Source organism: Manacus candei, unplaced genomic scaffold, assembly GCF_025592945.1.
Source record: "Manacus candei isolate 608988 ecotype Guabito, Panama unplaced genomic scaffold, ASM2559294v1 h1tg000014l, whole genome shotgun sequence".
NCBI classification, from domain to species: Eukaryota; Metazoa; Chordata; class Aves; order Passeriformes; family Pipridae; genus Manacus; species Manacus candei.
This window is the reverse complement of record NW_026138062.1, coordinates 66,482,860-66,506,782: the sequence shown is the minus strand read 5'-3', so window position 1 is coordinate 66,506,782 and position 23,923 is coordinate 66,482,860. Positions and strand designations below refer to the sequence as shown.

At 44.6% G+C, this 23,923-nt stretch overlaps 1 protein-coding gene across 2 annotated transcripts in view; it reads right to left on the bottom strand.

The window, feature by feature from the left end:
• Positions 1–22,692, bottom strand: part of CYYR1 (cysteine and tyrosine rich 1) — a 58,368-nt gene extending 35,676 nt beyond the window's left edge. The window contains exons 1-2 of one of the 2 annotated variants that reach the window (XM_051779775.1): positions 22,554–22,692; positions 20,117–20,222 (exon numbers count right to left, since the gene is read on the bottom strand). In XM_051779775.1, the coding sequence (XP_051635735.1) occupies positions 20,117–20,222; positions 22,554–22,659 (212 nt within the window). In that variant the 5' untranslated portion in view covers positions 22,660–22,692. The remainder of the gene's footprint in view (positions 1–20,116; positions 20,223–22,553) is intronic. The other variant, XM_051779776.1, reaches the window with a different exon arrangement.
• Between the last annotated feature and the right edge of the window lie 1,231 nt (positions 22,693–23,923).

Genomic DNA, 23,923 nt, shown 5'->3' with positions numbered 1-23,923 from the left:
GGAAAAGTAGCCATGGGGCTGGCCACCCCCTCAGGGCTTGGGCTGGGAGCAGCTCACCCACCCACCCATGGTTCCACCACCACAGGCTGCTGCAGCCAAACCTCATTTCCGTGAAACACTCCCGACCTGATGCTCAGGGAATCTACCCTTCCACCTCAAAGCCACAAAAAGGAAAGGAGGTTTGGTTTTCTCCTTCTGTCCCATAAATGTCTCCTGAGACAGACTCTTTAATTACCCTATTTAACCACCACCTGCCCAGAATTTGAACCTCTGGGCCAGAGAACTGGGAAAAAAAAGAAGAGGAAAAACCAGGCAGCTTTTTCCTTAATGAGTCACGCACTTACCCACTACCTGGTGAAAAGGGCAATGAATTTGTAATTGCATCACAGAGTAAGAGAGCAAGCACCAGAGCCAAACGGCTTCCTTCCTACACCCGTGTGAGTGCAAACCCTGCAGGGGCAGATTTGGGTCCGCTGGCTTCAGCATATGCACAGCTCCCCAGCGATCCACTTCAATCAGAATCCGAAAAGAGCGACTCCAGCCCTGCAGCATGGTGTGAGCTCTGCTACCTCATGCATTATTTCAGCATGAAATATTTATAAACTGGAGAACAGGGACAGCCTCCTTCTTTAAAAAGTGTAATGGATTTTTTTAAATGTATGAGCGCAACTTCTAAGAATCTGCAACTTGTTTGACGTCCTGGGTTTAACGGCCCTGCCCCACCTTTCATCCACATAAAAGGAGCAGAGATTTTACGCTGTAAACAATTTATTTCTCAAAATTGAACTTGAGCTATTTTTATCTCTTAGGGCTAATTTTGCTCTCTTTTACATTAACTCGCAACACCACATCTTTATATTTTTTTTGTAGAAAAGAAAAAATAGCAGCATTTGTATCATAATTATCTTTTCCCTGGCAGCAGCTTGTACTGAAACTAAAACGGTGGTCACAGTCTACAGCGACACACTGTCACAGAACTGGTCCTTGGAAAGGCATAACAGACTGATAGTGGCAAATCTGACAACTTAAGGGCCAAACTAGTGTTTCCATAATACAAAGCCGTCAGTGGAAAAAGCCACTGACAGGTAGATTCCCCCGTTCTACCAGATTACACCTGTAAAATGTGTTACTCTGCTTTAGCTGGAAACCACAAGATGGGACTTCTGCTGGTAAATTGGTCCCCTGAGGGCACTGGGGTTCTTGGTGAGTGCAGAATTCTTACAGTTTGGAGCACTTGGGGCTGAGGAGCACAAATCTCTGCAAATTAACCTTCCCCTTCGACGCGTTGCTCTGCTAATGAATTCTGCAGAAGCAGTTACACAATTGACCTGCTCTCTGTAGCACTGATGAAGCTTTATCCTTTTTTACCTACAGATTCAGAAATATTTACCAGCAGAGAACTAATTGACTCTCAGGAGAACAAACCCAATTTTACTTCCTTTGAAACACCAGGAATATATTTCCAGATGCATAGCACCTCACAAGCAGGAGTACAGCAGTTGTTACCTTCTGGCATTTCTGAAGTAGTCTGATTACAGAATAAATAATTACTTTTATTTTTCATGAAAGATGGAGACATTTCATACGTATTTTTTGTATTTCTATTTGGCACAACAGAGGTTAACTGATGTGCCTTCCACTCAGCCCTAAAACATGTCCTGTCTCTGTCACCTGCTAGTGTACGCCTTAATTTATATTTCCTTCAAGTGTGCACTATAAATAGACTTCCACAGAGGTACTGTGTGTGCAGAGATCCTTATAAATGTCAGGACCACTGTGAATCCAGCCCAGGCAGCCAAGAGATGGGCATGGAGCTGAGCAACCCAGCATGCCACACAGCCTCTGCCAGCTTTCAGAGGGAGTGGGCAATTCCCAAATGTCCTGGTTTAAACAGACCACAAAAAAAGATTAAGTTCAGTGACAGAACACTAACAATTAGCTTTAACTTGGATGATCTGAGGAATTTTAAATTCCTGCTTTGGACACAAAAGGACAGATGCATCACAGGCAGGTTACCAGATGCAAATCCTTTGAAGCAACACATTTGCATTGCCTTGCTAAAGTGATGATAGGGGAGTACTAAAGTGAGTTGCTAAAAAGATTACATTTACTAAAGTGAGTTGCTAAAAAGATTACATTTTTACTTTATTAGGTAGCTGTTCTGCCTTTAACCACTTTTCTCAATACAATGCATCTTCCAGGAAATCAACTATTTGTTCAAGTTGATAACTTTTTTTCCCATCTGGGGTCATCACTTCCCCTTTGATCATTCATTCCTACAGAGCATCATCTGCTTCCCTGGTAGATAGTTCAGTGAAAGGTACTATGTGGGGAACAAACCTCTATACTTCACTTATCTTGCCGGACAAATCCTCACCAGCACCAACACAAAAACTCCATTTCTCTATGGGCACAGGCTGTGCTAAGCCTATGCCAGCTGGTGCAGACAGACACAGTAAGTACCTGTTTAAATTTAGAGAGCAATTACTGCAGGACCTGCAGACCAGGGTAGAAGATATTCATGTCTGAGCAACATTATGCGCTTCCATTATCACCCTGCCTTTCAAATGGAGCCCTAGAGATGACAGCACACCGGCTATTTTTGCAGGTGTTGTCTCTGTTACATTCTGCCTTCTTCATCAGCAAATTTGCTGATGACACCAAGCTGAGTGGTGTGGTTGGCACACCTGAAGGATGCCATCCAGAGGGACCTGGACAAGCCTGAGAATTGGGAATCTCATGAGATTTAACAAGACCAAGTGCTGGTGCTGCACCCGGGTCAGGGCAACCCCCAGTGTCAATCCAGGCTGGGGGATGAACAAATCGAGAGCAGCCCTGCTGAGAAGGACTTGGGGGTGCTGGTGGGTGAGAGGCTGGACATGACCCAGCCATGTGCACTGGGAACCCAGAAAGCCCCCGTGTCCTGGGCTGCATCCAAAGCTGTGTGGGCAGCAGGGGAGGGAGGGGATTCTGCCCCTCTGCTCTGGTGAGACCCCACCTGCAGTGCTGCCTCCAGCTCTGGGGTCTCCAGCACATGAAGGACATGGACCTGTTGGAGTGAGTCCAGAGGAGGCCACCAAGATGATTAGAGGGATGGAGCACCTCTGCTATGAGGAAAGGCTGAGAGATTGGGATTGCTCAGATTGGAAAAGAGAAGGCTTTGGTGTGACCTAATTGCAGCCTTCCAGTACCTGGGAAGCCTACAAGAAAGATGGAGAGAGGCTATTTATAAGGGCCTGGAGTGACAGGACAAGGGGAAATGGCTTCAAACTGACAGAGAGTAGGTCCAGATTGGATATTAGGAAGAAATTCTTCCCTGTGAGGGTGGTGAGGCCCTGGCACAGGTTGCTCTGAGAAGCTGTGGATGCTCCGTCCCAGGAAGTGTTCAAAGGCCAGGTTGGATGGAGCTCTGAGCAACCTGGTATAGTGAATGGCATCCCTGTCCATGGCACGGGGTTAGAATGAGATGATCTTTAAGGTCTCTTCCAACCCAAATCATTCTGTGACTTTGTATAGCCAATGCACTGAAAACTGCCAGATGTGGGCTATATATTGCAATTTCACTGTTTTGCTTCCTGGCATTAAGTGAATAGACTAAGACTGTATCAGATTTACATCAAAGTGCCTCTCTTGGAGCCAAACTCTGCAGTCTTGTGTTTAGAATATGACTTTGCTTAAGGTTCTAAATGGAAATTATACTGATTTGTAAGTTCAGTGTTTGAGAGCTTAAGACATCCAGAGGAGTTATAATAAAATTTATATCCATGTGATCAGTTCAGAAATACTTCTGTAAGATCAAGCAGGGAAATGGTTTGATAGCTTTGGTCCTCTTTCTGAAGTGAAAGGGATCCAGGTCCCAAAAGCTATAACTGGCTATGATATAATCAATGCCAATCGTGATCCTGACTAGTTGAGTCAGCAGATGAACTAAAAAGCAAACACCACTTCTGCTCATCTAGAGGAGGAGAAGATGGCATTACCACTAGAACGGTGACAATCCCCCAGTCTCCTACACCACAACCCATGAAATACAACATGAAAATTCCTGCTGATTCCCTGGGAGCTGAACTGAGACCCAGGTTAGAAGTTCATTACAAATGAAACAACAACAAAAAAAAAGAAACCCTTACATGGGTTACAGGAAATCCACACACTCTCAGCAAAATTTGCACCTAAAAAATAAACAGTATTTTTAACAACTTTGGTCCTTTTAAAATTATTCAAGAATTATTGCAACACACCTCAGCATAAAACTACTGTGGCTCCCACCAAACACGAAGGCTTTCCAAAACTTGTACCAGTGTTGGAAAGGTCACTCACGTTCAAAATCACAATATTTCGCAGTAGATGTTTTTTTCCTATGCCCTACTTCTTGTGAAAATCCACCCAATGGGCTATCTGAAACCATGTCCCCTCCCGCCTCGCTGACCCCACTAGAGAAAAATGCTGCCTTCTCTTTGTGTGAGATCTTGGGGATGGGTGGTCACCTCCACGTGGGCACAGGTGAGCCAGGCAAACAGAGGGGACGAGCTTCCTTTCCTCGTGCTACTTATGGTGGACGATGACAGAAGAAAGATCCCTGGGAACTGCTGCTTATATTTCACAGAATCACAGACTGGGTGAGTTTAGAAGGGACCACAGTGGTCCACATCTGGTTCAACGTCTCTCCTCAAGCAGGGTCATCCTAGAGAACATAGCACAGGATTGCATCCAGATGGTTCTGGAATATCTCCAGTGGGGGAGACTCCACACCCTCTCCAGGTGATCTGTTCCAGTGTGTGGTCACTGCACACTAAAGAAATTCTGCCTCATGTTCAGGTGGAACTTTCTGTGCATCAGTTTCTGCCCATTGCCTTTCTTCCTACTGCCTGGCACCACTGAGCAGAGCCTGGTCCATCCTCTGACACTGCCCTGCAGATACTGACAGCCCTTGATAAAGTCCCCTCTCGGTTGTCTCTTCCCTCAGCCTTTCCTTGTCAGAGAGATGCTCCAGTCCCCTCATCATCTTTGTGACCTCCTCTGGACATGCTCCAGGAGCTCCATGTCTCTCTTGTCCCTATGAGCCCAGAACTGGACACAGAACTCCAGATGAGGCCTCTATGGGGCTGAGCAGAGGGGCAGGATGACAAGCTCTCCTGCCCCTTTCCTGCCCCTCCTCAAACATAAAACACCCCTGAAGCAGGCAGACACACTTGCCCATCACCCCTCAATTCTCCTATCTGCCTGCTGAGAGGTGTCACCACCTGCCACCTCTGTGAGCTCCTCCAGACAGACACCTTACCATGAACTAATACAACCATGTACATTAAACCAAACCAAGCACTTGGCAGGGCTATCAAATGGCAAGATGCAGGCACAACTGATTTGCTGGGGAATAATCAAACACTTTGAGAACTTAAGAAGAAGCAAAACATTAAATTCACCCCGACTTTGGGTGGGAGAGGCTTTAAATCAAGGCAATGTCTTAAAGTTGCTAGGTCCATGCAGGAAGCCCGGGGAAGGTAACCCCCTTCAGCAGACAGTTTCTGGACAAATTTCTAGAGCCCGTTCACTGTATGAAGTTGGATGTTACAACATCCTGGTTCACGAAGAGATGGAAGAAGGCCACAAATACTCTATGTTGATAATGCTTTGTTATAATGATTTTGTTCCAACCACCATTTCCATCTATTTTATTTCAGAGATTAAAATGGCTCACATGAACACCATGCATCAACCATCGCCGTGCACACGGACCAGAGGCATTTATTACCGCTCCCGTTCCACAGCCTCAACAAGATTCCTATTGACCTCAAGATAAATCAAGTTGGCATTTTCATGACCATTGGAAATTTGTTTTCAGACTGCAGAAATTAAGCCCGAGACATACATATAAAGACAGATTTAAAAATTATTTTTAAAAGACAGTCTTGAAAATATCTTGCCAAAAATACAACTATAAAAAACCCCGTTTCATAGATTAAATATAACTCCGCTATGAAAAATATGCAAAGTAGCTTAAGATAATGAACATATTGTTACTGACATATATTTCAAACAGGATAGAACTTACTTTCACTTTCTTCTTGACCTTTATTTGAGAAGATGCCCTGAAATGCTATGTATTTTGTATTACACCTGAGGGCACTAATTCAGAGGAGTTTTCAACCTATTTTCAATCTATATTTCAACCTATATCAGAGATCACAGTACAATCCAATCCCCCAACACCCTCCCCAATTTAATTTGCCATGCTGAATGGCTTTCAAAAATAGAAATGCAGTCACATCTGATTAAGAGTTTATTTCTGCTAGACATTTCATGATCCGGCAGAAATAATGTAAAGATGCAGCAGAAAGCACAGAAAGATCAAGAATCAGAGTAATTGAGCAAGCACAGAATGGAAGGGCTTTTTGAGGGGTGTGTGGGTTTTGGTTTTTTTTAAGGAACAGGAAAGAGGCGTGGTGCCAAGACTAGAAAGTCAGGAAGTAAGTGCACTGAAGTCAGCATACACAAAGACATGCAGTTTTCCATAAAGGGAGTAAAATTTTGGTCATGAAAAGAGTGTCCCAAAAGCCAGGAGTGACTCCACAGGAGACCACCTGCAGAAAATCTGAGTCATTTGAGGCCTCCTGAAACCCTTCCTCTGGAAACAAGCCTCTTGCTGTATACCTGAAAATGGGATCTGGGATCCCTGAACACTTTTGAACACAAGGGCTGGAAAGCACTTTGTTATGTTTTTAAATAGATCACTGTGTCCTTGTATTGTCACTAAATTCCTGGAACACTACAACAAAAATGACACTTAATTAGTACGCTGACTTTTTTTTTTTTAATGTGCTAATACCACAGAAGAACACATCTTGTTTGTGTTCAGGTAAGCTATGCCACAGAAAACAAGAAAAAAAGTATCCCTGCACTGCCCTCCTAGTTGTTGTTTGTCCTGGCCAGGAGGTAGTGCCTGCCTAAGGAAAGGGCACACTCAGTTCTCTGGCCCTTGTGCTTCTGGTTTGAGCTATCCAACTAATATTTCACCTGGCACCAGCTGGGATAAATTTTGGGTTTAATCAGTAACTGCTGGAATGAGGCCAGCAACATATTTCATATGAGCTGGTAAAAATTTTTGGCCATCAGAGGCCCAAGCCACTTACAGGTCTGGAATCTCCTCCAGCAAGACCAGAGAGACTTTTTTATTACTCCATGCAAAAGGTATTAAGGGGCCAAGTTTAAATCTATAGAGATGTTCATGCCCTTTCACATTGAAAACATTGCTGGGGAAGACATATATGAGTATTACAATCTCACTGTGACTTGAAAACCGTATAATTGAAGGCTGAGCCACAAAGTATAGAGGAGAGGAACAAATTAAGGTCACAGATACACCCTTAAATCTGTCATCTGAGAACTTCCAAAGTGTATTCATTTAAAGTGTATCTTTCTCACACACACATTTACAACCACGGTTTCTGCATTTACATGCTAGGTCCTGACTGGCACTAGAAAATTTTCCCTGTTAGTATTAATCCCCAAAGAACCTCACTGCAAGCAACTCTCATTACTTGATAATTCTCTGTTGCCTCTACTTTTTGACATCTCAGCCAGTTCTTAATCCTTTTAACTTCTTAATGAAAGAGTACTTACATACAATGGTGTCCTGTGGAAGATCACCTCTCTGTCCCTTGAGAGTGCTTCCCTGGGCACATGGCATGGAGAAAAGGGCTGGGATCCTGCTCAGAGGGAGGGGATCATTCAAAAGAGGGCTATGAATATGGTGAAGGGTCTGCAGGGGAAGCCATATGAGGTGTGGCTGAGGTCACTTGGTTTGTTCAGCCTGGAGAAGAGGAGACGGAGGGGAGACCTCTTTAAGATCTGCTGCTTCCTCATGAGGGGAAGCAGAGGGGCAGGCACTGATCTCTTCTCCGTGGTGACCAGTGACAGGACCCGAGGGAATGGCCAGAGCTGTATCAGGGGAGGTTCTGGTTGGATATTGGGAAAATATCTAACTCCCAGGGATTCCAGCCTGATCCACCCAGGGGCTGCAGCCTGACCTTCCTCAGGATGGCTGATCCACACCCTCACACACCCCCGTGGCAGGGGACGCACAGCATTGTCCCCCTCCGGTAACAGCAGCCATGACTCCGAGCCAATGTGAAGAAGAGGAAAGTGAGCTTTTTCCTCCAAACCACTGAGGTCCTGTGGTGGATAAGCTGCCCTTTCTAGCCCAAACTTTTTATTTCGCTTCCTGGGCCTGTGTGGAGCTGCTACAGTGTAAGAGCAAACACCTGGCAGGGGAGCTCTCCCAGGCAATGCACTTGTGGCATTTGTGTTGAGTGCTCATCCTGAAGGCTTTCCGAGCACACTGGCAGGCCAGGCAGGTGGGACAGAGGCAAAAAGTAAAATCAGCTGGCTGATTTCCTGAGGAAGAAGCAGCTAAACCCCACAGAAATAAAACAGGACTGGAAACACTTAGCTACAAAACAGGGGCCTGTTCAAAGTTCTGCCTCAAGCAACTTCTTAAGTAGGTCAGTGCACAAAATCCACAGCTGAAGATCCTCACAGGTGGAGAACCCTCCAATCTCAGTTTTATGGCACTGGCACCTGCATAGAAAGGTCTATGATGCACTTGTGAAGCCAATAGGAGGATTTTGCCAACAATACCAAGGAAAAAGGTACTCCTCACATCTGAGAAGGGCCAGAGGAGCACAGGAAATCCTCACAGTGGCAGAGCCCCTGCAGTGGACAGCCTAGAGGCAGCCTGAAATATTTTGCTCACCCGTTTTTGAGAAAAATCTCATAGCTCTTCTCATGCTGAACTGTATTTTCAGCCAGCATATATCTGTATAAATCAAGTGAGTTGAGGATTTTGCCCTGTTAATTGAGTTTGTATCTCATAACACAAGTTGGAAAAAAAAAAAAAAGAGTGATAAAAATATTGCAACAGCTATAGCAGTGCCACCAGCAGTTATGAAGGAGCTGTTAGTTCTGGCAGTTATTAAACCCATTCAATGCAAGTGACAGATAACAGTAATAAATCAGCTGACATATTTGACATATCCACACATCCAGTGTTTTTTTGTGAGCACTGCAAGTATTCACTCTAGGAAAACAAGGGCATCTCATTAAAAAAGCCCTATCAGCAGCTGCAACATATGTTAAATTATTGACACATAATGAAGCCAAAGTGAAAACCCACACTGAGGGGTAGTGCCTTCAGATTTAAACAGATTTCTAACTGGTAATGTACTTTCCAGCTACTGGCCTCACAGAGCAGTACTTGCTTTTGTATCAGCTGAAGGAGACAGCGCATTTTCCCCCAAAGCAAGAGCTGTATTCTGATGGACAGGCCTTGGGAGCCTACCAGGAAGATGCAAGAGGGCACCGCGTCCTCCTCGTCAACATCCTACACTCTACTGGGGGCCCCTCCAGTGACCCCCAGTCGCCAGGCGAAGGCTGAACACAAGGTCAGACCAACGTACCTGAACCTGTCCCCTCCCAGGAGCAACGTGGGCAGGACAGGGAGGACGAAATGCAGATGAAAACCAGTGATGGGCAGCAGGGCCAGACGCCTGCCGAGCGAGCGGCTCAGGGGAAGAGCTCATGGTGCAACCTGCCCTTTCCCCTTGAGTTATGGAGCACAAACATCATGAACAACTCTCCCTTAAACCCCCAGTATACGAGTACCAAACAGCAGTTTTCCCATCTCTGACACGGTCCTGCTCTCAAAGGGACCTAACAGTACCTGTATCTGACAGATTTCAAATGACAAAGAGATAAACTACAGATGTTATTTTTCTGCACTCCTAAAAATATCTGATGATCTAGTGGACACTGGGACAAGAAGAATGGCAATGCCAACAGCCTCCCTGCAGCTTTCTACCACCCATTTGTCCAAGTGGGATTCCCCCAGCAAGGCTTCCCAGCCCTTCCCAGAGAGGATCGCAGGGCTCTTGAGGTCCCTATTGCAGCATCCTTCTTGTTAACTATTCACAGATACACAGAAGAAAACTTCCCTCACAGGAAGTAAAAAAAGACCATTCCTACTTTTTGATCCACAGCTCAGAGACCAAAACAAAGCTGCTCTGTAACTTTCTAAATCGTAGTGATACAAACCAGGGCTGTTTCCCTGGCAGTGCACAGCCCAGCTCACCTGCAGAGGTGACTGTGGCCGCTGGATAAGGGATCCTGATTATGGTGTGCTGTTCACATTCCAGCCTGGAGGTCAGCTTGTAAGCAGCTGCTGTCAGCCCGTGACGGCAGGGGAGTACGGGAGAGAGACCCTGTACCCCAGCTTGATGAGAGCTTCAAAATGTTCAATCAGCCCAGGCCCAAACCAGAACAATGTGGCTAATGTGAAATGACCTCTCTAGGTCATCAAATCCATCCCCTGCTAGCACACAGAGGCCATTTCATCCTCACCAGTTTCAGAAGAGAGGATGACTGGGATGGGTGTGAGGAGCAAGCAAGAAAAACTTCCTCTCTTGCTATGAAATTTTAATGCACAATAAATTATGCTAGGAGACAGCGACAACATAAGCTTACCAAATACAGACATTAAATACCATGGTTCCCCTCCTAATCTCAGAATCTTTTCTTAAATGTTAGTATGTTATTTGAAACATACAGCAGACATGCCACTATGTTTGCAGCACCCCTGTCATGTAGCAAGTCTGAGAGCACTACTGTCAGGCTGACATTTTATTACATTTTTGGAAATATGCTAATTCAATCATTAAGTTTCATTCAGCAGTGAATGTGAAGGTTCAGAAACAAAGATGAATTGTGCTTTACTTCAGACAATTTTAAACGTTGTTGAAAATGGAGAATGAGGGCCATAACTTTTAATTCAACCCCCATGCCTTGAAGCTCTATTCTTTCGCTCTCCACTGGAATTTAGTATCAAATTATTCCTGCAAGGAGCCACTGGAGGAAAGCAATGTGAGGCGAGCAGACGGGTGATCCTGTCATCCATTTTCATAATTTCAGCTTCTGTAAATAGGCCATTTATTCCCAAGCCAAACACAGGGTTACCACTGTGGACTGAATAAACAATATTAGCTTTCAGCCATGTAAATATATTAGCTACCACGGGACACAGCCTCATCGAGGTCTTTGGGGACTCAGATCATGCAAAGGGTTAGCACACTGCACTGAGGGAAAGGCCATGGCCCAGAGAAGAGGTGTTAGCAAACAAAAAGGCAGACAAAAATAACTCTTGTCTTAAAAGAATGCAACATTTGCAAATGACAAAATGGTTTGCAGGAAGGTTAATAATTGCTTAGATTACATTTACACTAAGGCTTCTCACTCACAGCTGAGAGCACTTTTGTGCTGGACATGGCACACAAGGACTCTTCACATTCAAGTCTTCTCCATCCCAAGGTTTTCATCTGAATATGCTTATCAATGGCATTCTCAATGTCCATATTCAGAATACAATCCTACACAAGTGGAAAGCAAAGATGATGACAAAAAAAAGATGTATTCTTTATACAAATGATTGCACTTACAAAATTCTTGTTACTCTTCCAGGAATATCTGTAAGGTTCCAAGAGATATATTTCAACAAGGTCTGCTAAAAAATACTCCTAGAGTTGCCTTAGTCCCAACAATGAAAAGTGAAGTGTTAAATTTATGCTGGCTGCTTATTTTCTTCCTCTTAGTTTACGTTTCCAAAGCAGCATGTGAGAGGCCCAAAAGCTCAGGGACTTGAAGGATTTGATCCAAACAAAAGAATTAAGAGCTGCTGTCATGTACCATTTAAACACCATCATATTATAAGTGCTACATATACACAAGTAATTAATTTTGGGTCTCTCCACTGCTTGTCTTCCATTTCAGAATTCTCCTCAGTCTGCTATCAGAATATTTCTGCTCCTCTTTTTCTGCACAGGTCTATTGCAGAGGCATCAGGGAACAAGGGATCTGCAGCACTCCTCCCTTTGCAGTTGATATTGCCTTGCCCAGAAGGTTGCAAACTGCCCCGGGGTGGGGGACTCTCTTCTGAAGTGCAAGGCATCTGCTGTCGAAACTGGTGCCTCCCCCTCCACACAGGGACATGCCACTCTGCAAGGCTGACTGCTCCCCTCCTGTTCAACACGATTATTTCTATTCTATTCCTTTTACTGGACATGAGGAGGAAGCACCGGTGGTGAGGGGAGGGGACACTGTTTACATCCAGGCTCTCTCTTACTGTGCTGTGGGAAGGAAAAAGTCAAATGCAAGGGCACAACCGGAATAAGCAGCACACGGCATCAGAGACCAAAAATGCTGTTAATGTGATAGCACAAGCACATACATCTGGAGCTGCATATGGAATTCCTAATTTACTAACACTGTGCCCCACGGGCTGCTCAGCAGCTGGAAATAGCTACAGGGCAGCAGCACCCTAATTATACCTTCATTAGATCATCTTGACCACGGACTGTAGGAAGGACTGAAGTAAAGATAGTTTGCACAGCCCCTTTATGCTTCAAAAGCAGCACAGCAAGTCTATGAGGCACCGAAAAATAAGGTTCAAAGAATCTTAGCTGACGAGCAGATGTTTCAAAAATAGCTGTACAACCTTAGAACTGCCTGTGCTTGTGCCAAAGTGTACCACAGGCTTGAATAAAGAGACAGAAGCTGGAACATTCAGCATTAAACCAAGTCTCCCTTGTGAGCAAAAGGAATAACTCCATGTAATGATAGCAGTAAAAATCTCTTATCTGTGTGAATGAGCCAACAGAGGAGACACAGTGATGAAACATGCCTGGCCTGTTTGTGGTATTAGTGCCTCTCCATTCCATACTAAATACCCACGTATGGAGTGAGTTCCAGGAGCAAGCCTGCATTTTACAAAAACAATTCACTGCAAGGGGGAAAAAAGTTTTTATGATAGCAGAAGAGATTCTGAAAGCAAACGTCACAACCCTTTTCTTTTTTAAACAGAGAAAAATCATTGAGAAAACATCATTAGATTTCTAAGGACTGTATTAACTGTGGAATTTCTACCCAGTTGTGGTTACAAATCTTGAAGGAAATTGTGGCTGCCCTGTGAATTAACAGTTCATTTCCTTTAATTTTTAATAACTCACTTTTATGTGCTGAAGTCTGTTTCTGCCCCTTCAAGAGGTGCATTAAGATTAGAATGAGAGTTTCTCTTTCTAGGACACTATTGTTCAAACACTGAATTAATGCTACAGGTTTTATTTGGATTGGCTGCAATTACACTGTGAGCAGCATCAAATGGTCCTCTTGCAGAGCTTCTGACCCAGAAGTATCTTCATTAATAATCCTGCTCCAGGTTGGTGTGATATTACTCACTACAGAGCAACCAGTACAAAATGCAACAGACTAATCCTCTGAGAATCCTGTGGGCTCAGGGAAATCTCCAAATTAGCCAATAAAACAGAAATTCCCCAGCTGGGGGTAGGGGAGGCTTGTGCACATTGGATGTGCAGGGAATGCATAAATCAGATGAGGGGGGATTTGTCCTCTGCATCCCCTGACCCCGCAGGAGTGACACACCTTATTAAGCAGCACTTCAACCAAGAGCAAGGAAGCATAAAGTGGCAGTGAACGTGGAAGGTACCATGGTGACCAAAAAAAACACAGAAAGAAAAAATGTTTTTTTCAAACACCTGGATTCGACAAGGTACTTCAGCTCACAACTTGTCCCATTAGAGCCAAGTGCACAAGATCCCCACTGAAGTAATTAGCTTATTGATTTCAACAGGATGAGGACTCTATCTATTACAGCTACTCATCACCTTGAAGTTACAAATACATTTAACTGCTTTGCTGAACTGGTGCTCAGCACACTATCTGAATTTTCTTGAAAATTCTGGATGTACAAAGGACTAAACAAAGTTACATATCCTTATCAAATTCAGAAGGTGGACCTTTCCCCCTTTTGAAAAAGGGAAAGGTGTGCGAGTGGGTATAAAATAGCAGACAGAAGGTAAAATTCTTATGAAGAAAGGACAGCCCTCTTGTGATCAACATAATCCCCAGGTTCAGTCTTTATGTCAGTCTTACTAAGTGTTAAGAAAACATTTATCTTCTACATGGCCGAACCTTATGGGAAAATCCTGCAGGCTTCCAAAACAGACCACTGCAAGCAGAGAACAAAAAATTATCTCTCCTTTTCACTGAAAAATATTTTTGAAATAGAGCAGTATAAGCAAGTTAATTTCTCTGAATTCCTTAAGAATGTTTACTTTTCCCCCTTAGAGTTTTCTGTAAGCCACAGAGCACTTCAGTGATTGATACCTTAATGCTTCTATTTTCAAGCCAAATTCTAACAATCTTCCAAATGATGAAAAACAGATGATCCACAGGGATGTCAACAATTCAAGTTTTAGCACAAAACCATGCTAGACTTTTTCTTATGAACAATTGAACTTGCATGTTTACAACGATTTCCAGTTTTCACTAAAAAAAAGTATTATAGTTCTCACTGAACTAAAAACCCCTAAACTTCCAAAAATTATCAAACAAAGAATGTGAACCCGTTAGTCTCAAACATTTCAAAACAGTTATTCAGACATCCGAGTGAAAAAGAGGTGGGAGACTTGAAGCAGGAGCTATCTTCTGAGAGCTGCTGTTTGGCAAGCAAACCAGTCTTCTCCCCATTTTGAGCTGCTTGTCACAACACAGGGTCAGAAATGAAAACACAAAGGGCTAGAGAAGAGGCCCCCTGTGTTTTAATTGTGGTGCTGACAAGGGTTTCCTCTGCAGCCGTCGTCAGGAGCAGATACTGCTCTGGCTGTAAATCTGATGGCACATTCTTCATTAAAGGATATGGACTGGGACAACAGGCGTGGAACAAAAAACAACTGGTAGTTCAAACACTTTGGCAAAGGTCACATTTCAAATACCCGTTCCCTCTCTGGAATCAAAGCCCCAGAGCCAGAGGCATGAAATGGCAATGGCCAGACAAATTGCAGTTTTACATATTGTCCTGAAGTGCTTCAATCATGGGAAACTTGGAACAGTACATTGATGAAGACGAACACAATTTTATTTTAAGCAGAGTACCATACCATACAACTGTCATGCAGAAACAGAACCATCCTCAACCCATATGCTGCTAAACACATTTACTGTGGGATGCCCAAAAGTGTCTAATTTTAATTATTTGGAATCTGCAGCAAATGCCAAGCTTCCTGAATTTCTTTTATTCAATATGAACTCCAGAGGCTACATCTCTATATTCCTAACCCTTAAAATGTTAATTCTGTCCTTTAGTGCACTCCTCCTCCAGATCCACCCTCCATCCCATATTCCCTTATCAAGTGAATCAGCTTAAGGAACATTCCTCCCTTCGGGAACAAAAATCGCTTTCTCTGAGGTGAGCTGCTTTTATCAAAGGTACCACTGGATGAAAGTACTCCACACCAAATGCCACACTTAGATACACTACACACAGCTTTTGCTTCAGTTTTGCAGGCTTGAGGCACACACGCAATTTTTATGCTGAATGTATTCTCTGCCTCTTTTCCTCCCATTCTCTGTCTGCCTTCCTTCCTTCCTGGCTGCATTGTACAATCTCTAGACTTAAAAAAACCCAAACAACCCCAAACCCACCCAAAAAACTCACTCCCTCCAACATACATTAAGTTCATGTAAACAACATCTGCTATTTCACTAAACAGGTTGTGGCACATCAGTATCTCTGTTTTTTCCACCTACCCTCTTGCAAATCACCATCTCACTACCTGTAATGAGATCACAGTTCTCTAAAGTTTTTATTTACATTTTCCTCCAGTTACTTTTGAAGTTCTTGCAATCAAGTGTTTAGTTTTCTTTTGTGTTGTTTTTCTAAACAAAAGTTGCCTTACAGTAAGACATTTCTGAAGACAGAGTGTATTAAGAAACTTTGCAACGTAATGTAGCATCTTAGCTTTCTTCTTTGGCTTAAGCCAATATTCCAGTTTACTCCCCTTAAAGACTTACCCAGGGAAATACAGACCAATCACTAGGGCTGAATATTTTACCAATGGTTTTCTTAAATTTGGTGGGCCAAATCTCTGTGTAAATACTTTCATTGCCACTGAATATTCAGCTGGCCCAGCAGCATTCGATTGAAATAGCAGCTGGACTACTTGTCCTCTTTGCTTCATTTTTTTATCTGGGATTATTTCACACCAACTGTGTGGCTGTGAAGTGCTGTGGAAGAGCAAAGACAACATCCAGAACCAGCCCTGACAACAGGCAACTATTGACATCTCTGCCCAAAGAGCCACCTGTATGTTAAAAGCTACCTGTGTGTCACAACAAACATCAGGCACAATGTGGTAGAGAAGACTTAGCTGGGAATTAGCCCACAGGAAATCCACCAGGATAAGCATGAGGGCCAGATAATTTGGAGCCTCTTGGAAGCAAATACAAAACGCACATATATCAGAGGAAATTATGACTGGCTGTAGCTACTGAAAACAAGTAGGAAAGGAAATACAACTGCAACATTAATACTGTAACAACTTGCTCTCATGAAGGGAGAGAGGAGGAGAAAGGATGTGTTATTTTACATTAGAGATGCTCATGGGATTACAGGTGACTCAATCACAGACCATGAATGCTTACAGATTATACCTGTAGTCCAACTAAAGATGGAGTTATTAGAACATCTCACACAGGCCCTGAAATCCAAATACTAGAGTGAGCTGAAAAACCTGCATCTGTTCTTCAAGTGTGGAAAGGAAAACAGGCTAATCACACATGCACACAGCCTGAAGGATGTTTGCTGAGAACATCTTCTAACTAAGAAAAATTCCCTGGTGTCCTAAAAAGCTGATGATTTCTTAAAATAGAAAATTCTAAACCTCTACATAGAATATCTCAATGTTGAAACTTGTTTTAATGAGTGAAGAGAGTAAGTTAATCACTTGCAGGCTACAAGCAATTTAAGTATTAATAATCATGATCTAGTCACATTGACTTTGTTTTAAAATCAGTGAATAGATTATAGCCTGGTGTTTATAGTCTGTTTTTACAATTGCTGACATATGGGCCTAAAAAGAGAAGAGTGAGAGGCATGAAACAAAACAGAGAATTGTTTAAAAAGACTCTACTGCACATCAAAAGGCTTTTCCAAAACTGCGAGAAAGAGTTATGCTTGCAAAAAAAACCATCTCAGAGAAGATAAAGAGCAGGAACATCAGAAAGACATGCAGATTTTTAAAGAATAGAGAGAACACAGACATTATAGGTAAGCAAATGAAGAAGCATAAGTAACCTCTGAAGAAGCAGAGATAAGACAACACTGAGTACTCCTCATGGTGGTTCAGGCAATAAAAAGGCCCTTCTGAAAGCACCCGTGCAGATCATGTCCATTGTGTGGTGCAGACAGTAGGATCAAAAATTATGACATTGAAGGACACGAAGGATACTGAAAGAATAGCTTTATGTGGAATTATCAGGACACAGTGTGTTGGATTAAATTCAATTCTTTTAAAGATTTCAATACACAATTGTTAACAGAAAGGCATAAGCAGAAAGGTCGCTGATGACCATTTTCAAATTCTAGTGCAATTTCATGAGTTTGTCATTTGAGGTTGAGGCAACATGAAGCTTCTTGAACATAAAAAAAACCTGCCACAAAACAATATAGTGCCCAATATTGAGAAGAGAAGGCTATTCTTATGGAGCATAGCTAAAGTCACAATAAAATCTTTTGCAATGCAGCCAAATCCAAGGTAGTAGCCCCAGCAAAGAACAGTTTGCAGGCTGAAAGAGGCAGACATGCTTTGAAGACTTACAGACTTGGAACTGGAACAAAGTGCTAAATTCATTTATGTCTTTAGTGATCATCACAGATAGCTGCTTCAAAATAGGTACTCAAAGAAAGGTACAGGACAAAATAGTCCTAGCAAGGCTTCTGTCAAAACCCTGTGCTCAGTCCTGCCAGCCACACTTAAAGAAGGAAGTGAATACAGGAGAGGGAGCTCAAAGGAAGGCCAAAGAATTGACCCCTGAGCTGGGCAAAGCAAAACAAAGCAAATCTTACATGTGAGGCTGACAGAGTTCACCCAACTCAGTGATAAGGTTGAGAGCTGTCATGATGACTATTTAGGGCCACATTTCAAACTTGCAGATAAGTTAAGAGCTGACAGTAGGAATTCCAACCTTCATTTCCCAGTAAAATTTCCCAGCAATGTTAGGAAATGAACTATAGAACAGTTTACCAGGACAGATGGTCAACTCATTAATGCCTGAAGTTTCCAAAATGAGATTACACATGTTTGAAGAAGACACACCCAAATCAGCTTTTAGGAAAAAAGAATATCTGTGACCTAATCGTGCGAAATGTCAGGTCAGAAGAGTATAATGACTCCTGACTGTTCTCTTAGTGTATAAATTGGAGTACTTAACCATAAAAAATGAGAATAATCAAATGCCTCCTTCAAGACATGCTGTGGCAAACAACACTTGTAAGAGCCCCCTTCAGTATTCAACCCATCCAGATACACACAAACCCCTCCAGTGTGTCAGAGCCACTGGCACTCACCCCTAAATCAATAGCTGCTTACATGTGTTAAATAAACACAGGCACTGAGGGCACGGTTTGAACATTTCAGCAGTCACTCTAAAAAACCCCTGGTCGATCCCTAACAAAGCACAGTTCTGACATTAGGCTAGAAAATGCCAGCAATGTTCATGTGGAAGTGGGAGATGAAATTCACTTGCTCTGTGGGAAGCCTCCTTCTTATAATGTGATATCCTGTGCTCTTGTGTCCATCATTTCTAACCACATGTGAGCTAGAATAAGGTATTCAAGAAGAGCACCTCCTTTGATGCTTGTAAATGGAACAGCAATTTTGGAATAAAAACAAAGAAAAAAAAAATCAAAGCAGGCATTCCCTAGGTAAGCAGGGAAAAAAATCACTTGTCATTCTCCAATAGTAATCAATTTAAAGTACATGCTTTTTCATTTCCAGATGAATGAAGGATTCTGGTGCTCTATCAAATTTTATTTACTTTAGCCCAGGAAGCATCTGATCTGCTTTAAAAACTGTGGATCAATTCTGTATTAAAAAACCATCACTCTGCCTACTCCTTCAAAGTGCTATAAAATATGCTGAAGGGAACACTGGAATATTCCCCAGGTACCATGGCTGAAACAAAACCTGCATCAGAGGAACCTTTTTAGAAAAAAGCAACTATCGCCTTCCCACTCACTCCCCCCCCAAGCACCAGGCAGTCTCTATGCCATGCCTTTTTTAAGTTTTCTGGTTTTAGTCAAGAACATAAACCAAAAATAAGCCACAGACTGCATGCTAAAGGTTAAGGAAATTACTGGTGGGATTGACAAAACAGAAAGTGAGGTGTCCTGTCTTGAAGAACAACATTTTATGTTTAGCTTAGGTTTGCCCTCGCACATGAATGTAATACTTATGGGTTGTCACTTAAATTAAGGCCAGAGTCAGTCCTTCAGCAGGCAAGCTTCTCTTCTTCCTCACCGCTGCAAAGACAAACAGCTGCACTGGAGCCTGTGTTTTTAATAAACAGTTTTCTCCTGTATTTTTCTCTAGATAGAAAATACTCGTAACCACTTCATTTCACCTGCTGTGTTTTTTAAAGCACTGTGAAGCATGCTATTCATACCACAGTGTTAAAGGGTCAGATTACCCTCACCTACAATCTGTTCAATAAATTCCACCGACACTCAAAAACCACTTAACGAAAACAAATAAGTCAATAAAAAAGAAAAGGGGGAAAAAAAGTATTCAAAGTAAAATGAATTTCAAATCCAAATAATCTGAATCATTACTGACTCAGATATTGTGACAAAGCATTTCAACAAAACCCACAAAATTTTTATTCATAGGTCTTTTCATCTCAAGAGCTTGAAACAAGGATCTCACTATCTCTAAAGCTTACTTCCACAAATTATGTTATTATACACAAACTAAGGACAGAACCCCCAATTTTAGCAAGCTTTCTGGTTTGCTTCAAAAACATATGCAACATGAGACTTCAAAGGAATACCAATGTTTGTTACCAGCAAGGAAAAAAAAACAAACCAAACTAAAACCAAAAAACCCAAACCCTGCTAGTGTTTACTGCCAAAACATAGTTTCCCACAACCCAAATTTACATGGAGCCCAAGAATACAACACACTGGGTTTTTCCTCTGAAGTGCAAATATACTTACGAAAGGACATTCCCAATGTAGGCATAATATGAACAGCAGTAGGGAGTAGTCCCATCACAGCAGTAAGCTTTGCAGTCATTATCACACTGAGCCAGACAATCTTCTGCTGAATAAAAATAACACTCATGAGGTCAAACAGCAGCAACAATAAATGCTGTACAGCACAGCTTTAAAGAAAATGGATTCTAACAGTTTTATACAATCACAGGACTTCACTCGAGGTGCAACCTGACCCTGTAATCCTAATGGCAGCCCATTCCCACTCGTCCTGCATTTCTGAGTTAGGTGCTTTGTGTGTGGTTATCTTGTAGCTGGCCTCATCAGTTCCTTCTTATACATAATCATTTAAAATAAAAAAGAGCATTTTGAAACGTTAAGACACCACGGATCAACTTTTTCCATTCCATCAAGGAGTCCTGCCTGCCTGTCTTGCTGACCTGCAGGGTGGCAAGGGAGGAGAAGGAAGGTGTCTGAGAACAGGCTACATCCCCCCCCTTCTGTCCTTGCCCAGCCCCAGCCAGGCATGCAAATTAGACTGCCTGGGGCTCCCTCACTCCCTGCCAGCTGGCAGCAGCTCCCCTGGCTCTGCTCCAGCCCCAGGGCCATGGTCAGCGTGGAGTGGCAGTGCCCAGCACAGAGGCCAGTGGTGCCCTCTCTGTCCCACTGCCAAAGACTGTCCTGCCCAGCTGGGGCCACGAGTGTTTCCAGCAGCAACGCTATGCTGGACTGAGGAACAAAACAAACTGTGAAACAACACTAAGAGAGCTCTTTGCAATTAAGAAGCATGGAAGAACATGTATCTTGTTATTGCTGTTGAGAAGCTATTTTAAAGGTATTGACCTCTTGTGCTGTCGTGACTCAGTGTTTTCAAAGCCCTAAGTCAGGTCCCCCCAAGTAAGTAACACCACACAGTCTTTGTGTATTGCCACTGCACTGTAAGATCATCCTTGGGGATCCCACACTTCCCACATCTCATCCCTGGTTCTTCTTCCCTGCTCTAAAGACCTCGGCTGTTGCCTGGATCAATCCAAAGAGACTCTCTGTCCTGTACACCATCACCCTTAGTGACCTATTTGGTCACACACTGCCATGACAGAGACCTGAAAAGGAAGATGGTAAACTATGCTTCTGCATTCCCAGTGTGCTGTGTCTCCTGTTCCCCAGGCAGCAGCTCATTCTGCAGGGTTCCCACTCTTCCACTGCTGTTACTGCCTTTCATCTGTGCTGGCCCAACTTTTAGTGTGCTGGCATCCAGGCAACCCCCCCTCATCCCAGCTGCTGCTGTGCTCCTATTCCTGCCCCACCTCTGGGTGTGAGTTCCCACCTCGCACGGAGGCTCCTTTGCTCACTGACTGTGCAGGGAATGGCTCATGCTGCTGGTCCATCTCACAGCCTGAAGCTTGCTCATGAGATTTTAGCAGGTCAGCTTTCTGAACGTGCTCATGCTTGAAAACAAGTACCAAGTGAGGGTGAGGGATGGTGAGGGCTGGAGAGGGCTGTGCAACACAGAATGTGGGTCAGCCTGTGCAGCTCTGCCCTAAACCTGTGCGATTACCCTGGTATTAAAGCAATGCATGAAAAAATGGAACAACTGATCCATCGTTCTGCCAACCACCCCCAGCAAGTGAATCGGGGCAGCCAGTGCAACACCCCTCTCTGGGAGAGCCCTGCTATGAGGGAGCAGCAAGCAGGGCGACTGCCACAAGGCTTTGGCACAGGTGCCCTCGTGGGGATGCCCCATGCCAGTCGCTCCAGGCTTTTGTACTGCTACCCTTTCTTTGGGACAAGCCCTCCTGACTCCAGCCCTGGCGATACCGAGGTGCCTTCACCCTGCCTGGGCACCTCACAGGTCTCTCATGCAAGGCGCGGGTTCACAGAATCACAGAATGGGTCAATTTGGAAGGGACCCCAGTTGGACCCATCTGGTCCAACCTCCCTGCTCAAGCACATGGCACAGGATTGAATCCAGATGGTTCTGGAATATCTCCAGTGAGGGAGACGCCACAGCCTCTCTAGGTAATCTGTTCCAGTGCTTGGTCACTGCACAGTAAAGAAGTTCTTCGTCATGTTCAGGCGGAACCTCCTCGGCATCAGTTTCTGCCCGCTGCCTCTGGTCCTATTGCTCGGCACCACCGAGCAGAACCTGCGCTCCATCCTCTTGGCACACTCCCTTTACATATTTATACGCAATTAATGGGGTCCCCTCTCCGTCGTCTCTTCTCGAGGTTTATCCTCCCTGCAGCCCCACCGGGACTCACGCACAGCACACCATGCCCGGGAGTGCTCTGCTGAGACACCCCGGGGAGCCTCTTCCAACTCCGGCTGCCAATTCCATCGCCGACGAGGAAAAGCCCCCCTGCCTGCCCTAAACCTCCGGCCCCCGCCGCCCTCCCGGCCACGCTCGCACCCACTGCCCGCGCCCCCCGGCCCCGCTGACCTGCCAGGAGGAGGAGGAGGACGAGGAGGAGGAGGAGGCCAGGGGGCAGCAGCACCCCCCGGGCGGGATGCCCCTCGGTCCGGCCGCGCCGCCCCGCTCTCTCCATGCCGCCGGCGGCCGCGGAGCCGCCGCCCGCCCCGTCGCGGGGGCGGGCCGGGGAGGGTGGCGGGCGGCGCCGCGGGGACCGGGCAGGGACCGGGCCGGGCCCGCTGCCCCCCGCAGCCGCCCCCGGGACGGCCCGGCAGCGCCCTGGTGGCGACGGCGGGGCCGCCCCGTCGCGGCGCGGCCCCTCTCGCTTCCCCGCCTCCCGCCGCCTTTGTCCGGCTCGGCCCCGGCTCGGCCGGCGCGGGGACCCCGGAGTGCTGCGAAAGGCAGCGCCCGTCCCGTTCCCGCCGTGTTCGAGGGGGGTCCTCGGGGTCGTTTGTGAACTGCGACTGAAACTGTGATCGTTTGTAGGCTGGGACCGGAGACATAATGTGTTCGTAAAGGCGAGCGAGGAGCGGTGTGGGGATGGGGCACGCTGGTGGAGGGGCTACCGGCCGTGCCCGTGGTGCTGCTGCTGGCACAAAACCCACACGCCTTGTCCGTGCTGCCCAGGAGCCAGCGTTTCCCATCACCAGGCCAGAACAATACTCTGAAGTGTTTTTCAAGAGTAATTTTTGATAGCCGCTTAAGTGCCGCCGTAACTCACCCCGTGTGAGAATTCCCACAGACGGGGCCCCAGGGGCCGAAATGTTTACCCCGCGGTCTCACAAAACAAAAGGGTTCGTCTCTGACTTTGCGTGAAGAGCTGCAGGTCGAGGAATGCCCTTTGGAAGGCTGAAGTATGCACACAAAAATGAGAAACATCCACAGGTGTTTCTGCTCATAAAGGGCTTCCTGCTGCTGGCAGCTCACAGGGGAAGGCTCACACAGAAACATAAATGAATTTTTTTTTCCGGATTTAGCTATTCTGTAATGATAACAACAAAACCCCAAACCACCAAGCCAAATCACTTGAAAGCTGGTTGTTTTGTTTATCAACGCAGTGTTTTTTCAAATGTCTGCCAGAACTTGCCTGTCAACAAAGAAAAACAACTTTACATGTTTTTAACTACCCTGCAGTGTGTATTCTTTAGTTTATGCAACAGGCCAAGTTAAATGTATAAAAGGAAATTTCAGTTTTATGTTAACTGCTGAGAGTAAAATTCGTACCAGGTGGGGAACTTAATTTCAGAGGATTTGCATCTGCTGCCTGTGTCTTCGTCTAGTCACAGGCCACAGTTGTCTCTGGAAAAAAGCTTGAAAAATTATACAGTTTTGCCAATAGATAATATTGATAATAAAGGAAAAGAATTTAGCAGATAAAGGAGTCTCAGATCTGGAGATAA